Below are 26,704 nucleotides of genomic sequence, written 5' to 3' on the forward strand. Positions count from 1 at the left end.
GAGACACTTGCCAGTTGGTCAGTGCATGCTCGGAGTACACGTCCTGGAAATCCGTCTGGCCCTGCGGCCTTGTGAATGTTGACCTGTTTAAAGGTCTTACTCACATCGGCTGCGGAGAGCGTGATCACACACTCGTCTGGAACAGCTGATGCTCTCTTGCATGTTTTAGTGTTACTTGCCTCGAAGCGAGCATAGAAGTTATTTAGCTCGTCTGGTAGGCTCATGTCACTGGGCAGCTCTCGGCTGTGCTTCCCTTTTGTAGTCTGTAATAGTTTGCAAGCCCTGCCACATCCAACGAACATCGGAGTCGGTGTAGTACGATTCGATCTTAGCCCTTTATTGACGCTTTGCCTGTTTTTTGGTTCGTTGGGGGGCATAGGGGGATTTCTTATAAGCTTCCGGGTTGGAAGTCACGCTCCTTGAAAGCGTCAGCTCTACCCTTTAGCTCAGTGTGAATGTTGCCTGTAATCCATGGCTTCTGGTTGGGGTATGTACGTACAGTCACTGTGAGGACGATGTCCTCAATGCACTTATTGATAAAGCCAGTGACTGATGTGGTCTACTCCTTAGTGCCATCTGAAGAATCCCGGAACAAATGCCAGTATGTGCTAGCAAAACAGTCCTGTAGTTATAGCATCTGCTTCATCTGACCACTTTTTTATAGACCGAGTCACTGGTGCTTCCTGCTTTACATTTTTGCCAAATGGAGGGCGAAAATGCGTCTCTGTGTGTGCAGTAAAGGTGGTCTGGATTTTTTCCCCCTCTGGTTGCACATTTTAACATGCTGATAGTAATTAGGTTAAACTAATTTAGGTTTCCCTGCATTAAAGTCCCCGGCCACTAGGAGTACCACTTCTGGATTAGCGTTTTCCTGTTTGCTTATGGCGGTATACAGATCATTGAGTACGGTTTGGTGCCAGCATCAGTCTGTGGAGGTATGTAGACAGCTATGAATAAAACAGATAACTCTCTAGGTAGATAGTGTGGTCTACAGCTTATCATGAGATACTCTACCTCTGGCGAGCAAAACCTTGAGACTTCCTTAGATATCATGCAACAGCTGTTTACATATATTGTTAGGCCCCCCTCCCCCTGTCTTACCAGAGGCTGTTCTATCCTGCCAATAGAGTGTATAACCTGCCAGCTGTATGTTCTTAATGTTGTTGTTCTGCCATGACTGAGTAAAACATAGGATATTACAGTTTTTAATATCCCGTTGGTAGGATATACATGCTTTCAGTTTGTCCCATTTATTTTCCAGCGATTTAACGTTAGCTAGCAGGACGAAAGGCAGAGACAGATTAGCCACTCGTCGCCTGATCCTCAAGGCACCCTGATCTTTATCCGCGAAATCTCAGTTTCCTTCTCCAGCGCATGACGGGGATCGGGGCCTGGTTGTGTGTCTGTAGTATATCCCTCCCATCTGACTCTTTGAAGAAAAATCTTTGTCTAATTTGATGTGAGAAATCGCAGTTCTGATGTCCAGAAGCTCTTTTCGGCCATAAGAGATGGTAGCAGCAACATTATGTACAAATCAAGTTACGAACATTGCGAAAAACAAACAAAATAGCATGGTTGGTTAAGAGCCGATAAGACGGCAGTCATCCCCTCCGGCGCCATCATGAGCAGGTACAGAATAAGGCTGTAACATAATGGCTGTGATAGGAAAAAACTGAGGATGGATCAACAACATTGTAGTTACTCCACATTACTAACCTAATTGACAGAGTGAAAAGAAGGAAGCCTCTACAGAAAGAAAATATATTCCAAAACGTGCATCCTGTTTGCAAAAAAAACCTGATTCAGCCTGCTTTTCAGGGAGAGATGAATTCACCTTTCAGCAGGACAATAACCTAAAACACAAGGCCAAATATACACTGTAGTAGCTCACCAAGAAAACTGAATGCTCCTGAGTGGCCGAGTTACAGTTTTGATTTAAATCTACATGAAAATCTGAATATGTTTGTATTTCCTTTATTTTATTTTTGGAATTTGTGTGCATTGTTTTGTATTGTTAGGTATTACTGCATTGTTGGAGCTAGGAACATAAGCATTTCGCTGTACCTGCGATAACATTTGCTAAATATGTGTACTCGACCAATCCAGAAAAAGTAATGTTATTACAACTGTATAAAGTTGTTGCAATAACACCTATTTTTCTCCATTCATCTACATCTGTTATTATGTTGAGAATAGAACAGCAGAACGTGTGTGTGTGTGTGTGGGTCCCGGATTTCCTCAAAAGTCCCCATAAGGATAGTAAAACAAGGGAAATCTCCTTTGTGGGGACATTTCCCAGGTCTCCACAAGGACAAATACTTTTTAGGGGTTAGGTTTAGGGTTACAATTAGGGGTAGGAGTTAGGGGTAGGGAAAATATGATTTTGAATGCATATCAATTTTAGGTCACCGCAAGGATAGTAAAACATATACTGTGTGTGTGTGTGAGTCAAATAACATTTTATTGGTCACACACATGGTTAGCAGATGTTATTGCGAGTGTAGCAAAATGTTTGTGCTTCTAGTTCCGCCAGTGCAGTAATATCTAACAAGTAATCTAACAATTCCACAACAACTACCTAATACACACAAATCTAAGTAAAGGGATGGAATAAGAATATGTACATATAAATACACGGATGAGCAATGACCGAGCGGCTTAGGCAAGATGCAATAGATGGTATAAAATACAGTATATACATATTGAATGAGTAAAGTAGCATTAATAAAGTGTCGAGTACATGTAGTGATGGCTGTTTAACAGTCTGATGGCCTTGAGATTGAAAATGAGCTTCGGTCTCTCGGTCCTAGCTTTGATGACCTCACCTTCTGAATGGTAGCGGGGTGAACAGGCAGTGGCTCGGGTGGTTGTTTCCTTGATGATCTTTTTGGCCTTCCTGTGACATGGGTGGTGTATGTGTCCTGGAGGGCAGGTAGTTTGCCCCCGGTGATACGTCGTGCAGACCACACCACCATCTGGAGAGCCCTGCGGTGGTGGGTGATGCAGTTGCCGTACCAGGCGGTGATACAGCCTAACAGGATGCTCTCAATTGTGCATCTGTAAACTTTTGTGAAGGTTTAAGGTGACAAGCCAAATTTCTTCAGCCTCCTGGGGTTGAAGAGGCGCTGTTGCGCCTTCTTCACCACACTGTCTGTGTGGGTGGACCACTTCAGTTGGTCTGTGATGTGTCCCCCGAGGAACTTTAAGTTTGTGTGTGTATGTGAGAGTGAGGAGAGCAGAACAAGGAGGGCCCAGTAAGACCAACCCTTAGATGAGGCTCCTCTGCTCTGCTATGTTGACTTTATCACCAAGGTTCCTCTGGCACAATGATGGCCAGGACTGGAATATTGGGAGTGGAGATGTTGAATGAATTACACTTTTTCCTCCCTGCTCTTTCACTCTACACATACTCACACTGCACCTGCATAAAGGCCTCTACAGTGTTTTGGGCTAGTAGTTTCCCATTTTGTGTTTATTTGCATTGATATGAGGGTGCTCGAGTTTTTATTCAATATGTCGTGTGTGTGTCAATTTAAAAACAGAAATACATCTGGTGTGGTTTATTTGTTGTTGATGTTTGCAGGTTTACGTACTTCTGACGTCAGAGATGACTAGAACCGATGCGCCCCAAAGCAGAGAGCGAGAGAACTGCTGCATCTATCAGATTCACACACGGAAGCTTTGAATTAGCCGCAGTTATTTTCAGTGCTCAATCTAACTAAATCTAGTGCTATTGACAAGGCTGAAGACTGATGTTATCAGAGCACATTGTACAGCCTAGTTGCCTAATCGACGGTCGTTCTTCGAGGCAGTCTGCATTGAATGACTTATAACGAATGAACGCAGCGGGAAGGTCAGAATTAGCCTACATTGCAACTCACCGCAGCGCGGTAAGTCAACTAAATACCGTAACCGTCCACACACAGGTAGCCTATAGGATCTTTATGTATTTGCTTTTAGTGGCGTCCTTATGTTTTGTATCTGCCAAACAAGCCCATCAGCCTATACTGTGTAGAGTAGACTATTAAAATTATACTGTACCTTTATTTGTGTATCAACACTGCGCTTGCCTACCTCGCCAATGCCATTGAAAAGCCATGGCTTTGCGGGTTTCTTTGTCGGTAACAAATAGCATTCACCATATAGCTTTGACAGCCTGTCACATTTTGGATGAGGAAGAAAGGGTTGACACATGCGTTGTCCTGTGTTGACATGAACACTGTGCCATAAAGGTCCAGACCTCTTGGCAGAGTGACACACTCCGATAGCCTACAGGGAGGCCAGATATTTTGTCCCCAAAATATAGTCACTTATCTCAATTATTTAGTCTTCCAAAAATAGTAGCTAGGGTTCTGCAGTTGTTGTTTGTCAGCTTTGTAATGCCAGGCCAGGGTTGTTGATTTTTCTTCTGCCATATCCTACTTAAATAAGAAAAACAATAATTATTAAATATTAGTAATAAATCATTATTAATAATGCAGTTATTATACAGTGAACAAAACATATAAACGCAAAATGTAAAGTGTTGGTCCCATGTTTCATGAGCTGAAATAAAAGGTCCCAAAAATGTTCCACATAAAAAGCTTATTTCTCTCAAATGATGTACACACGTTTATTTACATCCCTGTTAGTGAGCATTTATCATTTGCCAAGATAATGCATCCACCTGACAGGTGTGGCATATCAAGAAGCTGATTAAACAGCATGATCATTACACAGGTGCACCTTGTGCTGGGGACAATAAAAGGCAACTCTAAAATGTGCAGTTTTGTCACACAGCACAATGCCTCAGATGTATCAAGTTTTGAGGGAGCATGCAATTGGCATGTTGGCTGCAGGAATGTCCACCAGAGCTGTTGCCAGATAATTTCATGTTAATTTCTCTACCATAAGCGGCCTCCAACATCGTTTTAAAGAATTTGGCAGTACGTCCAACCGTCCTCAGAACCGCAGACCAATGTGTATGGCGTCGTGTGGGTGAGCGGTTTGCTGATGTCAACGTTGTGAACAGAGTGCCCCATGGTGGCAGTGGAGTTATGGTATGAGCAGGCAAAAGATACAGACAACGAACACAATAGCATTTTATCGATCGCGATTTGAATGCACAGGGATATCCTGACGAGATCCTGAGGCCCATTGGCATGCCATTCATCTGCCACCATCACTTCATGTTTCAGCAAGATAATGCATGGCCCCATGTTAGAAGGATCTGTACACAAGTCCTGGAAGCTGAAGATGTCCCAGTTCTTCCATGGCCTGTATACTCACCAGACATGTCACCCATTAAGCATGTTTCGGATCCTCTGGATCAATTTAATTGACTGATTTCTTTATATGAAGTGTAACTCTGTAAAATCTTTGAAATTGTTGCATGTTGCATTTATATTTTTGTTCAGTATATATTTGCTGACATTGTGGAGAGTGGTTGAAGTGTCTATTGGAAATGTAGACCCTGACCCTTCATAGTACAGTGTGTCACAGTTGTGCGTACAGGGTAATCAATACACACTACTGGAACAGTTATACAACACCCTACTGCTTGCCTGCCTGTCTGGTTGGAATGTGTCCTCACATTGAAGTAGCCTTGCCCTACCCAGGGCAGGGTTAGGGTTCATACCAGTAGTCTGAAATGTCCTTTCTTCCCTTGCCATGTTCATCTGAACTGATCTGAGAATGTGAATGCAAAAAGGTGGATACGTGCACACACACGGACACACCTGAATAGTCACCTTTTTAGGAATGTTCTTGGGAGCAGTTCGGTCATGTCTCTGTGGTTCTTGGCACCAGAGCAGGAATTCCTGTAAGGGGAACATTTCGCCTATCTGGAAGAAGTATTGTATAATCAGACATGCGTGTGTGTGCCTAAACCTTCTCTATGGTGGTTGGAATGGTTCCTATGTGTGTGAAAATGATCAACTCTCTTTCTCCCCTGTCTTCCCACCCCCTTCCTCCCTCTCTCCCCCTTAACCCGCACTTTCTTTCGCTCTCACAGGGCTGGAACGCAGACTGCACCATGAGTTCCAGTTCACTAGCAGAAGACTGATCTAAGATCAGAATCTAAAGCCAAATTCATCATACGGCGGTAGAGGTCTCCTGTAGGCACAGATCCAGGATCAGTTCACCGTCCCAACTATCCAGACTCTAAAATGCAAAACTGATCTTATATCAGCATATAGGGCCAACTTCATCCCAATCCCCAACATCCATGGCAGGGTTCAAGAGGGGTCACGATGGGAAGATCGCCGGGCTCTACGACCTGGACAAGACGTTGGGACGAGGACACTTTGCCGTGGTCAAACTAGCACGCCACGTCTTCACGGGAGAAAAGGTAGCTTGTCTGTCTGCCTGGTCTTTTCAAATCAAATCAAATTTGATTTGTCACATACACATGGTTAGCAGATGTTAATGCGAGTGTAGCGAAATGCTTGTGCTTCTAGTTCCGACAACGCAGTAATAACCAACGAGTAATCTAACCTAACAATTCCACAACTACTACCTTATACACACAAGTGTAAAGGGATAAAGAATATGTACATAAAGATATATGAATGAGTGATGGTACAGAACGGCATAGGCAAGATGCAGCAGATGGTATAGAGTACAGTATATACATATGAGATGAGTAATGTAGGGTATATAAACATAAAGTAGCATAGTGATACATGTATTACATAAAGATGGCAAGATGCAGTAGATGCAGCAAGATGCAGCAGTTTAAATGAGTACAGTATATACATATACATATGAGATGAGTAATGTAGGGTATGTAAACATTATATTAAGTGGCATTGTTTAAAGTGGCTAGTGATACATTTTTACATCAATTTCCATCAATTCCATTATTAAAGTGGCTGGAGTTGAGTCAGTATGTTGGCAGCAGCCACTCAATGTTAGTGGTGGCTGTTTAACAGTCTGATGGCCTTGAGATAGAAGCTGTTTTTCAGTCTCTTGGTCCCTGCTTTGATGCACCTGTACTGACCTCGCCTTCTCGATGATAGCGGGGTGAACAGTCAGTGGCTCGGGTGGTTGTTGTCCTTGATGATCTTTATGGCCTTCCTGTGACATCGGGTGTAGGTGTCCTGGAGGGCAGGTAGTTTGCCCCCGGTGATGCGTTGTGCAGACCTCACTACCCTCTGGAGAGCCTTACGGTTGTGGGCGGAGCAGTTGCCGTACCAGGCGGCAATAGTAATAGAATGCTTTTGGTGACAAGCCAAATTTCTTCAGCCTCCTGAGGTTGAAGAGGCGCTGCTGCGCCTTCTTCACAATGCTGTCTGTGTGAGTGGACCAATTAAGTTTGTCCGTGATGTGTACGCTGAGGAACTTAACTTACTACCCTCTCCACTACTGTCCCGTCGATGTGGATAGGGGGGTGTTCCCTCTGCTGTTTCCTGAAGTCCACGATCATCTCCTTTGTTTTGTTGACGTTGAGTGTGAGGTTATTTTCCTGACTGGGAAGATACTGCATTTCTGGTCCAGAGGGAATACTACTGGTTCTAAATGTTTCTACTGGTAGTAAATTGATTGATTAATGTAAAGTAATTGATTGGCTAGCAATCCTGTAATTATAATTCCATATCAAGGTGACGCTTAAGTTCAGACTGGACCTTGTAGCCAGTGGCTATATGTCCTAGGAGAAGGATGATGATTCTGATGAGGAACATGATAATAATAATCATTATTTCCACTCCAGGTAGCCGTGAAGGTGATCGATAAGTCCAGACTGGACCCAGTAGCCAGAGCTCACCTGTTCCAGGAGGTCAGGTGTATGAAGCTGGTGCAACACCCCAACGTGGTGCGTCTGTATGAGGTCATCGACACGCAGACCAAGCTCTACCTAATCCTGGAGCTGGGTGATGGAGGGGACATGTACGACTGCATCATGAAGCACGACGGAGGACTCACAGAGGAGGTGTGTGGTGGGTGGGGGAGTGTGTGGGTTTGGAGGGGTGTGTGTGTGTGTAAAAAGGACCAGACCCCTTGTGTGTGTGTGTGTAATGAAAAAGGACTACAGCAGCATTGTAAACACCCTACCTATAAAAACATAATATCATGATCATCATCACTAAAGCTGAAGATGTCTTAACTCCTCCCTCCAGGTGGCGAAGCGTTACTTTGCCCAGATCGTCCATGCCATCTCCTACTGCCACCAGCTCCACGTGGTGCACCGTGACCTGAAGCCAGAGAACGTGGTGTTTTTTGAGAAGCAGGGCCTGGTCAAGCTCACTGATTTTGGCTTCAGCAACAAGTTCCAGCCAGGGGAGAACCTGGCCACCTCCTGTGGCTCTCTGGCCTACTCTGCTCCAGAGATACTGCTGGGAGATGAATATGACGCACCCGCTGTGGGTGAGTGTCTGTTGGGGGAACTGTGTTTGTGTTGGGGGGAGGGAAGGAGGGTGTGTGTGTGTAGGAGTGTGTCTGTATTTGTATGTATGAAGGGACTGATTTCAGACTGGCTTGTTGTGATTTATCAACAGTGGCAGGTTGTTATTGCAATCTTTACTTCAGAAAGATTTGAGACATACTGCCTTTTCTGTGTGGTGCTGTGATTTCTCTGTCTTTCTCTCCATCTCTCTCGCACTCTCTTTCTCGCTCGATTTCTGTCTTGCTTTGTGTGTGCGTGTGTGCACGTGTGTGTGCGTGTGCGTGTGTGTGCACGTGTGTGTGTTAAACTCCAGAATCCATAGTCCAGCGTGTATTCTTCCCAGTGGGAAAAGTGCATACAGTCCTCTATCTGTCCCAGGTGAACTGCTAGATCCTCTAACAGACCAGGCTAATAATGACCCTTACATGCAGTTGGCTTTTGGGTCAATTCCATTTCAAAGTCAATACAGTTAGGAAGTATACTGAAATTCCAAGACAATTTTTTTTCTAATTGAAAATGTGGAATTGGGATTTCTGTTTACTTCCTGTATTGACTGAATTGGTCCCAATAGAATGTCTGCCAAGCAAGGTTGGGGTCCAAACTGGGACACTTTCACAACTATCAGACTACTAACGACAGAGGTGTTGCAGAGGGTAGTGCCTTAGCTGGTTATAGTATTAATAAATTAATATTAATATCACTTTATTGGGGCGGCAGGTAGCCTAGTGCAGGTAGCCTAGTGGTTAGAGCATTGGGCCAGTAACCGAAAGGTTGCTGGATCGAATCCCTGAGCTGATAAGGTAAAAATCTGTCTTTCTGCCCCTGAACAAATCAAATCAAATCAAATTTTATTTGGCACATACACATGGTTAGCAGATGTTAATGCGAGTGTAGCGAAATGCTTGTGCTTCTAGTTCCGATAATGCAGTAATAACCAACAAGTAATCTAACTAACAATTCCAAAACTACTGTCTTATACACACAAGTGTAGGGGGATAAAGAATATGTACATAAAGATATATGAATGAGTGATGGTACAGAGCGGCATAGGCAAGATACAGTAGATGGTATCGAGTACAGTATATACATATGAGATGAGTATGTAAACAAAGTGGCATAGTTAAAGTGGCTAGTGATACATGTATTACATAAAGATGCAGTAGATGATATAGAGGACAGTATATACGTATACATATGAGATGAATAATGTAGGGTATGTAACATTATATTAGGTAGCATTGTTTAAAGTGGCTAGTGATATATTTTACATAATTTCCCATCAATTCCCATTATTAAAGTGGCTGGAGTTGAGTCAGTGTGTTGGCAGCAGCCACTCAATGTTAGTGGTGGCTGTTTAACAGTCTGATGGCCTTGAGATAGAAGCTGTTTTTCAGTCTCTCGGTCCCAGCTTTGATGCACCTGTACTGACCTCGCCTTCTGGATGATAGCGGGGTGAACAGGCAGTGGCTCGGGTGGTTGTTGTCCTTGATGATCTTTATGGCCTTCCTGTAACATCGGGTGGTGTAGGTGTCCTGGAGGGCAGGTAGTTTGCCCCCGGTGATGCGTTGTGCAGACCTCACTACCCTCTGGAGAGCCTTACGGTTGTGGGCGGAGCAGTTGCCGTACCAGGCGGTGATACAGCCCGCCAGGATGCTCTCGATTGTGCATCTGTAGAAGTTTGTGAGTGCTTTTGGTGACAAGCCAAATTTCTTCAGCCTCCTGAGGTTGAAGAGGCGCTGCTGCGCCTTCTTCACGATGCTGTCTGTGTGGGTGGACCAATTCAGTTTGTCTGTGATGTGTATGCCGAGGAACTTAAAACTTGCTACCCTCTCCATTACTGTTCCATCGATGTGGATAGGGGGGTGTTCCATCTGCTGTTTCCTGAAGTCCACAATCATCTCCTTAGTTTTGTTGACGTTGAGTGTGAGGTTATTTTCCTGACACCACACTCCGAGGGCCCTCACCTCTTCCCTGTAGGCCGTCTCGTCGTTGTTGGTAATCAAGCTTACCACTGTTGTGTCGTCCGCAAACTTGATGATTGAGTTGGAGGCGTGCGTGACCACGCAGTCGTGGGTGAACAGGGAGTACAGGAGAGGGCTCAGAACGCACCCTTGTGGGGCCCCAGTGTTGAGGATCAGTGGGGTGGAGATGTTGTTGCGTACCCTCACCACCTGGGGGCGGCCCGTCAGGAAGTCCAGGACCCAGTTGCACAGGGCGGGGTCGAGACCCAGGGTCTCGAGCTTGATGACGAGCTTGGAGGGTACTATGGTGTTAAATGCTGAGCTGTAGTCGATGAACAGCATTCTCACATAGGTATTCCTCTTGTCCAGATGGGTTAGGGCAGTGTGCAGTGTGGTTGAGATTGCATCGTCTGTGGACCTATTTGGGCGGTAAGCAAATTGGAGTGGGTCTAAGGTGTCAGGTAGGGTGGAGGTGATATGGTTCTTGACTAGTCTCTCAAAGCACTTCATGATGACGGAAGTGAGTGCTATGGGGCGGTAGTCGTTTAGCTCAGTTACCTTAGCTTTCTTGGGAACAGGAACAATGGTGGCCCTCTTGAAGCATGTGGGAACAGCAGACTGGGATAGGGATCGATTGAATATGTCCGTAAACACACCAGCCAGCTGGTCTGCGCATGCTCTGAGGGCGCGGCTGGGGATGCCGTCTGGGCCTGCAGCCTTGCGAGGGTTAACACGTTTAAATGTTTTACTCACCTCGGCTGCAGTGAAGGAGAGGCCACATGTTTTGGTTGCAGGCCGTGTCAGTGGCACTGTATTGTCCTCAAAGCGTGCAAAAAAGTTATTTAGTCTGCCTGGGAGCAAGACATCCTGGTCCGTGACGGGGCTGGTTTTCTTTTTGTTATCCGTGATTTACTGTAGACCCTGCCACATACCTCTTGTGTCTGCGCCGTTGAATTGAGATTCTACTTTGTCTCTATACTGACGCTTAACTTGTTTGATTGCCTTGCGGAGGGAATAGCTACACTGTTTGTATTCGGTCATGTTTCCGGTCACCTTGCCCTGATTAAAAGCAGTGGTTCGCGCTTTCAGTTTCACGCGAATGCTGCCATCAATCCACGGTTTCTGGTTTGGGAATGTTTTAATCGTTGCTATGGGAATGACATCTTCAACGCACGTTCTAATGAACTCGCACACCGAATCAGCGTATTTGTCAATGTTGTTGTCTGACGCAATACGAAACATATCCCAGTCCACGTGATGGAAGCAGTCTTGGAGTGTGGAATCAGATTGGTCGGACCAGCGTTGGACAGACCTCAGCGTGGGAGCTTCTTGTTTTAGTTTCTGTCTGTAGGCAGGGATCAACAAAATGGAGTCGTGGTCAGCTTTTCCGAAAGGAGGGCGGGGCAGGGCCTTATATGCGTCGCGGAAGTTAGAATAGCAATGATCCAAGGTTTTGCCAGCCCTGGTTGCGCAATCGATATGCTGATACAATTTAGGGAGTCTTGTTTTCAGATTAGCCTTGTTAAAATCCCCAGCTACAATGAATGCAGCCTCAGGATGTGTGGATTCCAGTTTGCAAAGAGTCAAATAAAGTTAGTTCAGAGCCATCGATGTGTCTGCTTGGGGGGAATATATACGGCTGTGATTATAATCAAAGAGAATTCCCTTGGTAGATAATGCGGTCGACATTTGATTGTGAGGAATTCTAAATCAGGTGAACAGAAGGACATGAGTTCCTGTATATTGTTGTGGCCACACCACGTCTCGTTAGCCATAAGGCATACGCCCCCGCCCCTCTTCTTACCAGAAAGATGTTTGTTTCTGTCGGCGCGATGCGTGGAGAAACCAGCTGGCTGCACCGACTCCGATAGCGTCTCTCCAGTGAGCCATGTTTCCGTGAAGCAAAGAACGTTACAGTCTCTGATGTCCCTCTGGAATGCTACCCTTGCTCGGATTTCATCAACCTTGTTGTCAAGAGACTGGACATTGGCGAGAAGTATACTGGGGAGTGGTGCACGATGTGCCCGTCTCCGGAGTCTGACCAGAAGACCGCTTCGTTTCCCTCTTTTACGAAGTCGTTTTTTTGGGTCGCCGGCTGGGATCCATTCCGTTGTCCTGGGTGAAAGGCAGAACGCAGGATCCGCTTCGCGAAAGTCATATTCTTGGTCGTACTGATGGTGAGTTGACGCTGCTCTTAAATTCAGTAGTTCTTCTCGACTGTATGTAATGAAACCTAAGATGACCTGGGGTACTAATGTAAGCTGCATAGTTTCCTAGGAACGCGAAGCGAGGCGGCCATCTCTGTCGGCGCCGGAAGTAGACGGAAGTAGATGGTTGGCAGTTAACCCACTGTTCCCCGGTAGACCATCATTGTAAAATAAGAATTTGTTCTTAACTGACTTAGTTAAATAAAGGTTAAATAAAAAATGTATTGGTCAACACAAGGTCCAACCTAAATTTTACTTTAGCTTTCAACCCAACACCTTTGAAAGACACACATGCAGAGGTTGGAACCCAAATTATTTTCCAATTGTTTTGTTCTGAACAGAACCATTATTTTTTTTGTTCCGTTCCGCTGTTCCGACCAGCAAAATAAAGTTCTGAACCGGTTCAAACCCAAAAACAAGTAACAATTTATTGTAACGGCTGTTGGAAGGAGAGGACCAAGGTGCAGCGTGGTATGTGTCCATATTTATTTAATGAACACTAAAATAACAAAGCAAACGACCGAAACAGTTCTGGCTGGAGCGGGCAAGCTATTTACATGCATTGGACAGACAAGTGTAGGGCACGAAATGCAACTGGAACGTTGAGGGTGGAAAAGCAAGGTTGGCTTGAAGCGCTGAGCCTCTTGTTGTTTTGACACTTAAGTTCAGACTGGACCTTGTAGCCAGAGGCTATTATCTGAATTAGGCCCACAAAATTATACCTACGGAGGAGCGGCTTCTATGAAAGAACTTTGAATGTCTTTGAACTTCAAAGGGTTTGCATAGCTAACGTTGGAACAGAGCTAGCTAACTATGCTTTTTAAAATAACGATTCTGTTCCGGAACAGTATAGATCACTTTCGTTCTAGGATCTGATCCCTGAACCAGTTCCAACCCCTGATACATATACAGGTTTTGGAGAGAGGTGCGCCAGACTTTCCCCGTCGGACCCGGGATTCAAACTGCCAACCCTCTGGTTGCTCGCACGCCTCTCTAACTTCTAGGCAACTATCCGGTCTATATCTCACTCTATCTATTATCTTCTGAATGGAGAAGAGGTAGATAACAACTCCCAAATCAAATATCAATACACAATGAAATTGGTTTCTACACCATTAATGTGTTTCTCCTAGCACCTCTGGTGTAACAGCACCTCTGGTGTAACAGCACCTCTGGTGTAACGACACCTCACAGAGGGACTAAGTGATGGATATAAAATGAAGAAGAAAGAGGGAAAACAAGAGGGGGAGGGGAGAGACTGAAAGGGGAAGAAAGAGAGCGAGAGAGACAAAGGGAATCAGTATTCATCCCCTGCACCCAGAGGCCAAGGCTTCAGACCCAGAAAGAAAGAAAGAAAGAAAGAGAAAAAGAAAGAGGGAGAATTTCACATTTTTCTGACTGAGTGGAGACGCAGGGCCAGTTTCTGTCTTGCTCTCTATTTTATCCATCTCTTTTGTGCTGAGCAGATGATCCGATTTGTGTTTGTAGTTGCTGACGCCTCTGGTTATGTGTGTGTGCTGTTGATATCACTCAGCAATGCGGTGATTGCTGAATGTAGCCCATCTGGCAGAGGTTGAGGGATGTCTAAGGAAATGGTAGGGGCACTGATTGTTATGGGGAGAGGGTTGTATCTTAACACCAGGCCTGTAATAGAGGATGCAGAGGGTGTTACATCACATAACTGTCTCAATAATAGCAGTTCTAAAGCTAATAAGAGAGACACTGTGACAAGCTCTCTTTTAAATATGTATCCAATAAACTGTCAGCCAGATGGTTTATAAATAAAGTTATCCAGAGGCTGTCAGCCCACGGGTTTATAAATAAAGTTATCCAGGAAGTTGTTTGCCCTATGACAAGGTAATGAGGGACTGGGGGCACGGTTGCTAGAATACCTGGTGACGTGAAAACAGGCGATAGCAATGTTTTGTTGTCCTCTCTTACTGCAGTGTGTGTGTAGATAGTTGTTCTGTTAATGGTTGTTCTGAATAAGAGAACTGTTTCATGTACTGTAACATGATGTGTGTTAGAGACATTGAAGGATGAACATAAACCCACTTTGTGTGTGTGCCTGCATGTGTGTTGGTTCTTATGTGTGTGGGCGTGTATCCATGCATGAGCGGAACGTTAATGTGTGTGTGTGTGTGTCTCTGTGTGTGTGTGTGTGGTCAGGCAGATGCCCTAGGCCAGTGTGTGTATTTATGGAAGTGTCCTGGTCAGATGATTCATGCTTCTTCTGAGTAGGAGCAGGTTGTTCTTATGTAGGTCAGTGGAAAGAACATACAATACCATGCATCTCTTTCTTAGTCTTTCTGTATTTCTCCCTCAATCTTTTTTCCCTCTTTCTCTGTCTGTCTTTCTTACTCTCACTCGTCCTTTCTCTCTCTCTAACTGTTTCTCAAGTGAAATGTAGCTGTAGCTATACACCTTTCTCCAGGTATATGAAGGACCAATAAGAGGGGCTAACCTCTTTCTCTCTCTCTCTCTCTCTCTGTCTCTGTAGATATCTGGAGTCTGGGGGTGATTCTGTTCATGTTGGTGTGTGGCCATCCACCCTTTCAGGAGGCCAACGACAGTGAGACCCTCACCATGATCATGGACTGTAAATATACAGTAGCATCACACATCTCCTCATCCTGCAGAGAGTGAGTCACACACATGCACGTACAGACACACTCCATTTGAAAGTACTCTGTAGCTGCTGCATATTTCATGCCCATAGATGTGTGAAGAGCGAGAGTGGAGAGCAGAGGGGATGAGATGAGAGAGGGAACGTGGAGAGCAGAGGGGATGAGAGGACAGAGGGAACGTGGAGAACAGAGGGGATGAGAGGAGAGGGGGAACGTGGAGAGCAGAGGGGATGAGAGGAGAGAGGGAACGTGGAGAGCAGAGGGGATGAGAGGAGAGAGGGAACGTGGAGAGCAGAGGGGATGAGAGGAGAGAGGGAACGTGGAGAGCAGAGGGGATGAGAGGAGAGAGGGAACGTGGAGAGCAGAGGGGATGAGAGGAGAGAGGGAACGTGGAGAGCAGAGGGGATGAGAGGAGAGGGGGAACGTGGAGAGCAGAGGGGATGAGAGGAGAGAGGGAACGTGGAGAGGGAGAGTGGAGAGCAGAGGGGATGAGAGGAGAGGGGGAACGTGGAGAGCAGAGGGGATGAGAGGAGAGAGGGAACGTGGAGAGCAGAGGGGATGAGAGGAGAGCAGAGGGGATGAGAGGAGAGAGGGAACGTGGAGAGAGAGAGTGGAGAGCAGAGGGGATGAGAGGAGAGCAGAGGGGATGAGAGGAGAGAGGGAACGTGGAGAGCAGAGGGGATGAGAGGAGAGAGGGAACGTGGAGAGCAGAGGGGATGAGAGGAGAGGGGGAACGTGGAGAGAGAGTGGAGAGCAGAGGGGATGAGAGGAGAGCAGAGGGGATGAGAGGAGAGAGGGAACGTGGAGAGCAGAGGGGATGAGAGGAGAGAGGGAACGTGGAGAGCAGAGGGGATGAGAGGAGAGAGGGAACGTGGAGAGCAGAGGGGATGAGAGGAGAGAGGGAACGTGGAGAGAGAGAGTGGAGAGCAGAGGGGATGAGAGGAGAGAGGGAACGTGGAGAGCAGAGGGGATGAGAGGAGAGAGGGAACGTGGAGAGCAGAGGGGATGAGAGGAGAGAGGGAACGTGGAGAGCAGAGGGGATGAGAGGAGAGAGGGAACGTGGAGAGAGAGAGGCATAGTATAAAAAGACAGTATCTCTCCTCTCCCTCTGCAGTAGTACCCCAGTCCCAGCCCCAATGCTGTGTTAAGTTGAGTGTATCTCGGATGTTTCCATTAAAACATCAGGCTAATCTATTTTTAACATTGTTCTGCTGCTGCTGTATTGAACAACAGCTCTCTGCAGTGTGTGTGTGTGTGTGTGTGTGTGTGTGTGTGTGTTCAGATGGCTTCTGACTAGGCTAGTCCTCATTATACATATCACACCATCGCCAGGCTAGCCCTGTCAGGGGTAGTCATATCCGAGATGCAAAGCCGCTATTTATTAAAGTAGAACTGACAACTTTTTAGCAACATGAAACCTTACTCAAATCTGTTCATATATATCCCCACAAAGAATGTCAGCTTTTTTTATTATATACTTTCGGATAATCGAGAACTTGAAAATGACCATATCTAAGTGTTCATAAGTTCATGTTTGGGAATGATGTGTATATATACTAAGGCATTTGTGAAAATTAGATAGCAATATAGCGTGGGAAAGCAGCCGTGCGTTTGGACAATTAAGACACTGCAATAAATAAAACCTAATAAAAACATCTGTCTTGTCCAGGACCGGAGTCTACGCAGACCGGTGCGCCATAGCCAATCAGAGCTACAGTAGGCCTATATGCAAATAAGCCATTTGGCACTCTAGCCTGCCATCATTCACTTTGAACTGGACTGTGTGTTTACAGGCAGTAGGACCTGCCATAATTCACTTTGAACTGGACTGTGTGTTTACAGGCAGTAGGACCTGCCATCATTCACTTTGAACTGGACTGTGTGTTTACAGGCAGTAGGACCTGCCATCATTCACTTTGAACTGGACTGTGTGTTTACAGGCAGTAGGACCTGCCATCATTCACTTTGAACTGGACTGTGTGTTTACAGGCAGTAGGACCTGCCATCATTCACTTTGAACTGGACTGTGTGTTTACAGGCAGTAGGACCTGCCATCATTCACTTTGAACTGGACTGTGTGTTTACAGGCAGTAGGACCTGCCATCATTCACTTTGAACTGGACTGTGTGTTTACAGGCAGTAGCAACAGCGCGACTTTAGATCATTAGAACACATTCACCAAAAGCCAGAAAATACACCTGAATGGATTTCTGCAATTATGTAAATAACACAGGAGTCCTACTACATTTGGGAACTTCACAGTCCTATTCGATCAAACAACCATGAAAATGTAGGCTCTCTCCCCCGCTGTTACCTATGCACATCAACAACACCAAGATCAACAACTAATACTAGCCAGAGTGAGATGAGCTCAAATCTAACGAGGGAACATTAGATAACCCCCCTCAAACTGCTTCAGCTAGTTGTCTGTCAAAATTGCACTGATAAACGATGGGGAATAGTAGCCTGCTCGTCCTTCTGCAGTTTGCAGACAACTGAATGGGAACTTGCCTGCCCGTCCATTTGATCCATGCCAAATACATTTGATTGACAAATAAGAGATATGCTAACTGTGGATAACAGTTGTTCAAGTTCAGCATAGCAAGCTATCAAAACGATTCACATTTCTTGCTAGCTAACCTGCATGTCTAGCTGTAGCTACCAAAAAACAATAAGAGGGGAAAAAGTGGGTCACTCACCCACTCTCCAATGACATGACATTCTCCCAGCAGCTAGCTACCTAGCTAATGTTAGGCTCCATGTATTTAGGTTGATAAATAAATAGCTAGCTACATAAATAGATACACTATCCCAGGGCTGTCAAACCCAGTCAGTACACCTATGTACATATGATGCTGTATATAGCATTTTAACATATTAAAACAAATCATGTTTGTTCAGCCTTTGCTGCTATGCTTGCAGATGTGCATAATATGGTTCGACCCTAATAAAAAAAGTATTTAACTCCAAATAACAAAAACGAAGCAATAGGTTGTTGTAACATTCAAACTTAAAACATGTTTTTCATTTGATCACCATTGCGGTTGAATGCTCCATTGCTGTGTGGTGCTCTCAAAGTGTATCTTCGTTGAGTAGCCAGCCGAGACTACTGCTCAAATGTTTCTATAATAGACCTACATGTTTGTCCTTTGGATGGTGTTTTTTTGCAGGATTTGTTATTTGGTTATTCATTGTCGAGCTTTAAAAACCAAAGCCAGACGGCAATATTTTAATAGTCTAGCTAGGAATGTGACATGTGTCTATTCACTGCACACTGTAAACGGAACACACGAAAGCAGCGCAATTGAAGTTGAATTCACCGATGTAAGCGCTTCAGGCTGTAATTTCATAAAGTAGACGACTCAAATGTTGACTCATTTATAATCGCTTGTGTTTGACACATGTGCACTAGCTTATTAGCCACGTTATGATTAACTTGTGATCGTTGCCCTTGATATTTTGATTGTATTGATGTTCCCAGCCTTAGTTACATTTGTCCGTTTTAGTCATTGAAACTGAAACAGTGCATTCCGAATGGGTGGAAGCAGCAAACAATGTAAAAGGCCATCTGTGATTTACAACCTGACTGCAATATTTTTTGGACTACCAAGAAATGGATTGGTGAATTATATTATTCATGCATTGAACTGCATCAATCTATTCTGCCAACAATGCCTTACCATACTTCAATTATTTTTTGGTCAAATAGAACCTATTTTTAAAACCTCTTATAAAGTTGGTTTTGAAGCATAAACTGGGAATTTTATATTTTTTACTGATTTTATGATTGTCTGTTTCGTTTCATATCTGCAAAGTAATTAAAACGCTGCCAGTTCCACTTTAAGCCTTGTATTAAGATTTGATTTAACCTCTATAGTTACTATGGTAACCGAAATGTAATAATGAAATTACCATAATTAATTAACTGCACCTTCATCTCCCTCACTCCTCTCTATCTTTCCATCTCTCCTTCTCTCTCTAGTCTGATTGACTGTATGCTGCAGAGAGACCCTAAGAGGCGGGCCACTGTGGAGCTGATCCAGGGCCATGATTGGCTGCAGGGAGTCGACCCCTCCCCTGCCACCAAGCTGACCACACCCCTGGTGTCGTACAGGAGCCTATCAGAGGAGGAGCACGGCAGTATTATCCAACGAATGGCACTAGGTGGCATTGCAGACAGGGACACAGTCACAGAGTAAGACACGCACACACACAAAATGAACGTACTGTAATTCTACAAAGGCCTCTCCTTTCCATTTCTGTTCACACAGTCCTGTCATTAGGTTGTGATGATCATTATTAGTGACTGTCCTGTCATTAGCTTCTGGTAATGATGATTATTAGTGACTGTCCAGTATCGCTGTCCTCTCGCATCACTATGCCAGCTGGCGTGACGCTAAATTGCTTCCCCACTGTCGTCATCAGCTTATTTATCATTAGCAGCCCTCTGAGCGCCTGTTCTGCAGCTGGTGTCGCGTTAAATTGATTCCCCACCCCTGTCTTCTCCGTTGGACTGACAGCAGTCATCGCTGTTTCGGTTCTGATCTGCTTGTGTGAGATTGGTGAGGGTAGCTAGTAGTTATGGTAATCTAGTATATAAAGTATGTTCTGAACGTGTCCTCTCTCGCTCTCTCTGCCTTTCTTTCTCTCTACCTTTCTCTGTCTCTCTCTTTCTCATTCTCTCTCCCGCTCACCTCCCCTCTCTCTCTAGAGCCTTGGAGTCTGACCAGTATAACCACATCACAGCTACATACTTCCTGCTGGCAGAGAGGATACTGAGGGAGAAACAGGAGAGAGATCAGAACAACCACACATGGTCCAGCCCCAGCCACAAGGCCCAGTTCAGGTACTGTAAATATAAACACACACACTCACACACAACGCAGAATGTTGTGGGCTGTGTTTCTGTCAGTCTGCACTGCACTCAGCCCAAGGGGGGGGGGGTGCTGCTGTCACAGTAAATAAACAAGTAGAGACAGAGAGGGAGGGAGCTGCCACAGTAAATGTTGTTAAAACTCTCTGCTCCCTCTCTCTGCTTAACCCTCTTCAGGCAGTCTTGGCCCACCAGAGTGGATGTGCACCAGGACATGGGGGACGGTTTGGGGGGTACCCTCATCTCCCACCCAGGGGGCCCCCAGTCTCCCGCCCGCAGTGCTGAGAGCCTGGTCCACCACGGACCCAGACCCAAAACATCCCTACTGGAACTCAACCACAGACGGTTGGACAATAACACACAACCCACACACACTCTGACCCTCCAGGCTGATGACACACACACTACAAACAAATCACTCCCTCCTGTCGGTTCAACCAGAGAGCACCAGGACAGGGGCCTCCGGCCTCCAGTCAAGCCCCACTCCATCCCCCTCAGGCTGGGCTCCCTGGCCTCCCCCACCCCCTCTAAACCACGGAGCCCCAGCCTCTTCAGCCTAGATGAGGAGGAGGAAGATGAGGAGGAGGACGAGGAGGATTCGTCTCCCTCGGTTCTCCCTTCTCAGGTGGTTCTCCGGCATAACGTTGCTTCATCTTCATCCTCCCCTTCCTCTGTCTCTAACCGACTGACTTCTCGTAAGAGTGCACCCGTCCTCAACCAGATACACGAGGAGGAAGGAGAGGAGGAGGAAGTAGAGAAGGATGACAAGGAGAAGGAAGGAATGATAGAAGGAAAGAAGTGTGTGTTCAAGCCAGAACAAGCTTTCCTCAGCCTCCACAGTGGGATATTGACGTCATCAGGTGTGTCGTCCCCAGCAACGGTTACCAAGGTGGCAACAGTTGCCATGGCGTCTCCCACCTCAGAGAGGAGAGATGACAATGACTCTGTGAGCCAGCGGAGACCTGACATGGACACAACAGGACCAAGACAAGGAAGACCTAGCTTTGCCAGTGGTGGGGGAAACAGAGGAAGAGAAAGCCCCTCTGCTGATAGTACAGGGGCGGGACTAGGCTCGGCCAAAGCAGCCAGCGGATTGGTGGAGAGCCTGAAACTGATGAGCCTATGCCTGAGCTCCCAGTTCCACAGCCTGACAGCTGGGGGAGGAGGGGTAAGGGGGGGGAGCTTGGACCACCAGGACCAGCCAGTGTGGAGGATGTGTATGGGGGGCTCTACCGGCAGCCTGGATAAGGTCTCTCTCCTGGGGGGTCCGTCGCCCGGAGGGACCCACCACCTCCAGCACCACCCCCTTGACCACTTCGCTGACCCACAGTTCGAGGCCCCGTCCTCGGGCACACTGAGGCTGAGTGAGCTGGACCTGGCCAGGGAGCATCACCAGAACCTGAAGAACAGAGTGCTACAGATGCCTCTCAGTGATAAGACTATGTCAGTCAATATACACAGGAGCCCCAAAGAGGGTCTGCTCTGTCCCCCTTCACCGCACAGCTGCTGCCAAGTCATATAGACCACATCGATCATCCTCTCCACCCCCCCCCCCCTTCATGAGGTGGAACAACATACTTATTGTTGCACAATGACAATCTTTAGTTCATCCATGTTTTTAGACAATCATATTTCAGTTATTTTAATGCTGACTGAAAATAGGTGGGGACATGACCTCGTGTTGTGAATGAAATGAGTTTAAAAGATAATCTCATATTAACCATCAGGGCATCTGCTGTAATTGATTGAAATGCAGTCTGTTACAACTACATTATATGGCATCTTCTCTTCACACACTCTCCATTCGTGACTCTGTAAATATGTTTAAATACAAAGTAGTACTTTAGTAGTACAGTACTTCTATTAGCAGTGCTTCCAGTAGAGCTGTGATGAGTTCTAGTCAGACCCTGACCACTATCAGGGTTGGGCTCAATGCCATTTAAATTCAGTCAATTCAGACTGAATTTTGTCATAAAGAAGAATTGAGGAAAATTGGACTTGGAATTTCAGTTTACTTCCTTATTTGACTGAATTGAAATTGAATTGACCCCAACCCTGACCACTACAACCCCGTAGAGTGTTCCAAGCCAAGACATTAACAGTATCACCCCTGCAAGTGTTGTGATAGTGTTTGACATATTCTTGTGCGATATCTAACTATCTAAGTATATAGATGCCAGTGCATGTGTTCTATTGTACAAGACGACCTCTAGAGTTTAAACATCCACCTGGGGACTGTTCCAGGAAGCAGGATCAATGATTTAGCCAGCTAACTGTCCTAAATATTCTAAAATAACATATTTTCCAGAAATATAGATTTGAAATTAGCATAGTGTAATTGACTTGACAACCAACAACAGTTTAGCTTTCAAAATGAACCAGAAAAATTAAGATGTATATATATATATATATATCTGACTGTTTTTAAAGTTAGCTGGCTAAATGAATGACACTGCTTTCTAGAACACCCTACCTGTACTGCACTATGACACTGTAATGGCCTAAAACTATGTCACTCCGCCTCACACAACAAATTGTACATCAACAACAACCACAACAATATATATTCCAATAGATATGTATTGAGCCTATGTACTGTACTGTATGTATATGGTAATGTATAAAAATAAACTGATGTGAATAAGAATTATGTTAATTTTGTTATGTTTCTTTCTTGTTTGTGTAACAGGGGTGAATATTATTCGCTTCCTTGCTCACCCTTCCTCAACCAGGAGTGATCTTACTTCCTCTGCCTCGCTAACACACGTCACCGACCACTTGACAATGTCTTGGCCAGTTGTGCCACCGAGAAGGTATCGAGTAGAGACATTGTTGGAAAGTGAGGTTTGCGTTACAATATAACTGTTACATTTGGATGTTTTCTTGTGTTGGGTTGGTGTTTTAATCTTTGCTGACATATAACCAAGCACAGACTGCTACTGCAGATAACAAAGATGAAATGTATTGAAAGGCAGAGTGAAAGAGAGAGAATGAGAGAAAGATACACCACGTGAAAGTGCCTGAATTGAAAGGACAAAATGTGAGTCGGAGCGAAAAGGAGAGAGAAAGAAAGAGGGAGAGAGACAGATGGAAAGGAAGAGGGAGAGATGGTGGGGGAGAGAGACAGATGGAAAGGAAGAGAGAGAGAGATGGAAAGGAAGAGAGAGAGAGATGGTGGGGGAGAGAGAGAGATGGAAAGGAAGAGAGAGAGAGATGGAAAGGAAGAGAGAGAGACCGATGGAAAGGAAGAGAGAGAGATGGAAAGGAAGAGAGAGAGATGGAAAGGAAGAGAGAGATGGTGGGGGAGAGAGACAGATGGAAAGGAAGAGAGAGAGATGGAAAGGAAGAGAGAGAGAGATGGTGGGGGAGAGAGACAGATGGAAAGGAAGAGAGAGAGATGGAAAGGAAGGGAGAGAGAGAGATGGTGGGGGAGAGAGACAGATGGAAAGGAAGAGAGAGAGATGGAAAGGAAGAGAGAGAGAGAGATGGTGGGGGAGAGAGACAGATGGAAAGGAAGAGAGAGAGATGGAAAGGAAGAGAGAGAGAGAGAGATTGTGGGGGAGAGAGACAGATGGAAAGGAAGAGAGAGAGAGAGATGGAAAGGAAGAGAGAGAGAGAGATGGTGGGGGAGAGAGACAGATGGAAAGGAAGAGAGAGAGATGGAAAGGAAGAGAGAGAGAGAGATGGTGGGGGAGAGAGACAGATGGAAAGGAAGAGAGAGAGAGAGAGATTGTGGGGGAGAGAGACAGATGGAAAGGGGGAGAGAGAGAGATGGAAAGGAAGAGAGAGAGAGATGGTGGGGGAGAGAGACCGATGGAAAGGAAGAGAGAGAGATGGAAAGGGAGAGAGAGAGAGAGAGAGATGGTGGGGGAGAGAGACAGATGGAAAGGAAGAGAGAGAGAGAGATGGTGGGGGAGAGAGACAGATGGAAAGGAAGAGAGAGAGAGAGAGAGATGGTGGGGGAGAGAGACACAACAGCAGGTTCTTCAGATGTAGGTGTAATGTGGCAGTAGTCTAAAACACTAAGTAAACTGGTATTGTCCCCAGGACACCTAGTTACTGAGAGGAGGTAGTCATTCAATATGCAATTTAGTCACAGTGTGTGTTTGTGTGTAATAATAATCCATCATTTGGTGGGTGCTTCTATTTGTCCTATTGCACACATGTACAAGTGTGTATTATACACATGTGAATTGGAAGTGTGTGTGTGTGTCATCACAATTAACTGGTGTCATCATTAGGCCCTGTCACTGAAAGTGAGGAAGCAAGGCTTTCACAGCAGAGAGAAAGTGAAAGGAAGAGAGAGATCAAAAGAAAGACTGCTTCCTCTGTATTATTATTATCCAACTCTTTTTGTCATTGTCATGTTGCCAAACAGAAACACACTAACATTGTGCTTGGATGTCTGCCCATATCTATAGAGCCAGCTAGTTATCTGTCCACTGACTGACTTTGGACCCAGGGTCTGTACAGAGCACACCATTCAAACTGTTCCATAATGACAAGGTGACTGTTATGTAGCAGTATTGACTCTTGACACACTGAACCTGTGAACATGCACTCTCTTCAACGACCTTCTGTCTGATAAGGGAGTGGAGAGGAAGAGAACCACATAGAGAGAGTGAATGAATGAACCAATCACTGTACTTCATTGATCCCCAAAGGGGAAATGTGTTTTTTCACTGGCTGCGGAAAGGGAAGGTCACAGAAGGTCAGGACAGCCTACTCCTTTCCCACCTTTCAGCTCCAACCGGCATTATAACTAGTACGAACAACCGATAATACTCTGGTTAGAACACACACATAATTTCTTGCGATTCCAAGGGTTACGAAGACGTCACCGGTCTCCATGGCTTTGCTGTTGCCAAGATACAGCTCTCTAGGATGGGATGTTGTGGCAGGCGAGGTGAGGCGATAGGGAGAGAGGTGACAAGAGTGTCAGTGTTACATATTAAGGTGGGGTCGGCTCCACTTTAGACTATAAGAGAAGAATGTAGGCATCAGGGTTGAGGTCAAGTCCATTTCAAATGAGTCAGTTCAGCAAGTGAATTGCCAAAGTTTCTGCAACAAGATGCCTTTCTTTAGTAAAACACTGGTGCCAGCCTATTTGCAGTGCCAGCCTGTGTGTGTTGTGTCAGTGATTTGCATTGCTCATCATCCCTTACAGTAGCATCATTTGCATGGTGATACTTCAGCACCACCTTCAGGAATAGTTCCGTCAGTGTGTGTGTGTGTGGTAACTAGACAAAACGGTTTGACTATGATTGGAACAGAAACACACACACACACTGACTGAACTGGTGGTTACGATCAGAGACACTTTACACGTACGTGGTGGATTGAGACGAGAGCAGAGAGAATTATAGATCTAGACTAGATCTGATTACAATTTCTCAGGTGAGTAGATGTTTGTGTCTGAAATCTAAACTTATTCCCACTACTTTTCAACATATGGCACCTTAATCCTAATATTTAGTGCACTACCTTTCAAGATAGGGCACATTATTCTTAATTTATAGTGCACTACCTTTCAAAATAGGGCTCTGGTCCAAAGTGATTTACTATATGAGGAGTATAGGGCCTTGGTCATTGTAGTGCACTATATAGGGAGTAGGGTGTCATTTAGGATTTCTTTACTGGACATAATACTTAGACTGGCAGCTGAGTCAATGTTAGTCATCTTCAGTGAAACGCAACACAGAGAGAATACATTTCACCTGTTGAATCCTTCAAAGTGACGACCAGGAAGTAGGAATTGTTTCCAGATAATTGATCTATATATTATCTAGTATGCTAGCCAGTAACAGCTCAAGTAGACCAGTAACATAAGGCATTATGGAAGTACTGTTGCTACAACTGTAAAGATTTGTTGATCATGTTTGATCTGTTTTGTGTTTGATAGTAGTAAAAGGAGACCGAAATAGGTGTGTATTTTTATTTTTTTATTTTACCTTTATTTTACTAGGCAAGTCAGTTAAGAACAAATTCTTATTTTCAATGACGGCCTAGGAACAGTGGGTTAACTGCCTGTTCAGGGGCAGAAAGACAGATTTTGTACCTTGTCAGCTCGGGGATTTGAACTTGCAACCTTTCGGTTACTAGTCCAATGCTATGGGCATGATGAAAGTGTTTCTATGAGATATAACCACCTCGTTATGAGAGTAACTGTTTTGTGTTTGATAGTAGTAAAAGGAGACCGAAATAGGTGTGTATGGGCATGATGAAAGTGTTTCTATGAGATATAACCACCTCGTTATGAGAGTGTTTTAGGTGAGCATGTTGCACTACATAGAACTATAGAATAAATAGTGTTGAATTTCCTCATACTTAAGATGATCATGTGTTCCATGACTAAGCACAATGACATGAAGAGAATGTAACAAATTGACACCCTCCTGATTGCTAAAATATTATATAGGTCCATGTCTGTCTTTGTCTCTTTGCCCCCCCCTTTCACGGTCAAATACACAAGTTGTATCACAACCCATCCACTCACGCACAGTTTTTCGGTTAATTTAGAGTGTACAATTTTAAAACTTGAATTAACTTATTTAAAACTATTTTAAGTGTGTTTATGTGTTTAGAGGTCTTAGGAGAGAGGAGGGGACCACTGCCTCTAAAATGAATCTCACTGGGGAACATGCATCCCCAATGTTGAGAGGTGAGATTAATCC

The 26,704-nt window shown here is 45.1% G+C and overlaps 2 protein-coding genes across 2 annotated transcripts in view; both read left to right on the forward strand.

Annotated features, from left to right (window-relative positions):
- Window positions 1-26,704, forward strand: part of rpl14 (ribosomal protein L14) — a 155,305-nt gene that overhangs the window by 12,467 nt on the left and 116,134 nt on the right. The window lies entirely within an intron of this gene.
- LOC115128597 (SNF related kinase a) lies at window positions 3,632-22,677 on the forward strand. The gene is made up of 8 exons (XM_029658561.2): window positions 3,632-3,890; window positions 5,993-6,328; window positions 7,691-7,909; window positions 8,097-8,343; window positions 15,031-15,172; window positions 19,140-19,352; window positions 19,869-20,003; window positions 20,208-22,677. Exons 2-8 carry the CDS (start codon window positions 6,206-6,208, stop codon window positions 21,550-21,552), a joined length of 2,424 nt encoding a protein of 807 aa, XP_029514421.1. The 5' UTR covers window positions 3,632-3,890; window positions 5,993-6,205; the 3' UTR covers window positions 21,553-22,677.

This window comes from Oncorhynchus nerka, linkage group LG4, assembly GCF_034236695.1.
Source record: "Oncorhynchus nerka isolate Pitt River linkage group LG4, Oner_Uvic_2.0, whole genome shotgun sequence".
In the NCBI taxonomy this organism is placed as follows: Eukaryota; Metazoa; Chordata; class Actinopteri; order Salmoniformes; family Salmonidae; genus Oncorhynchus; species Oncorhynchus nerka.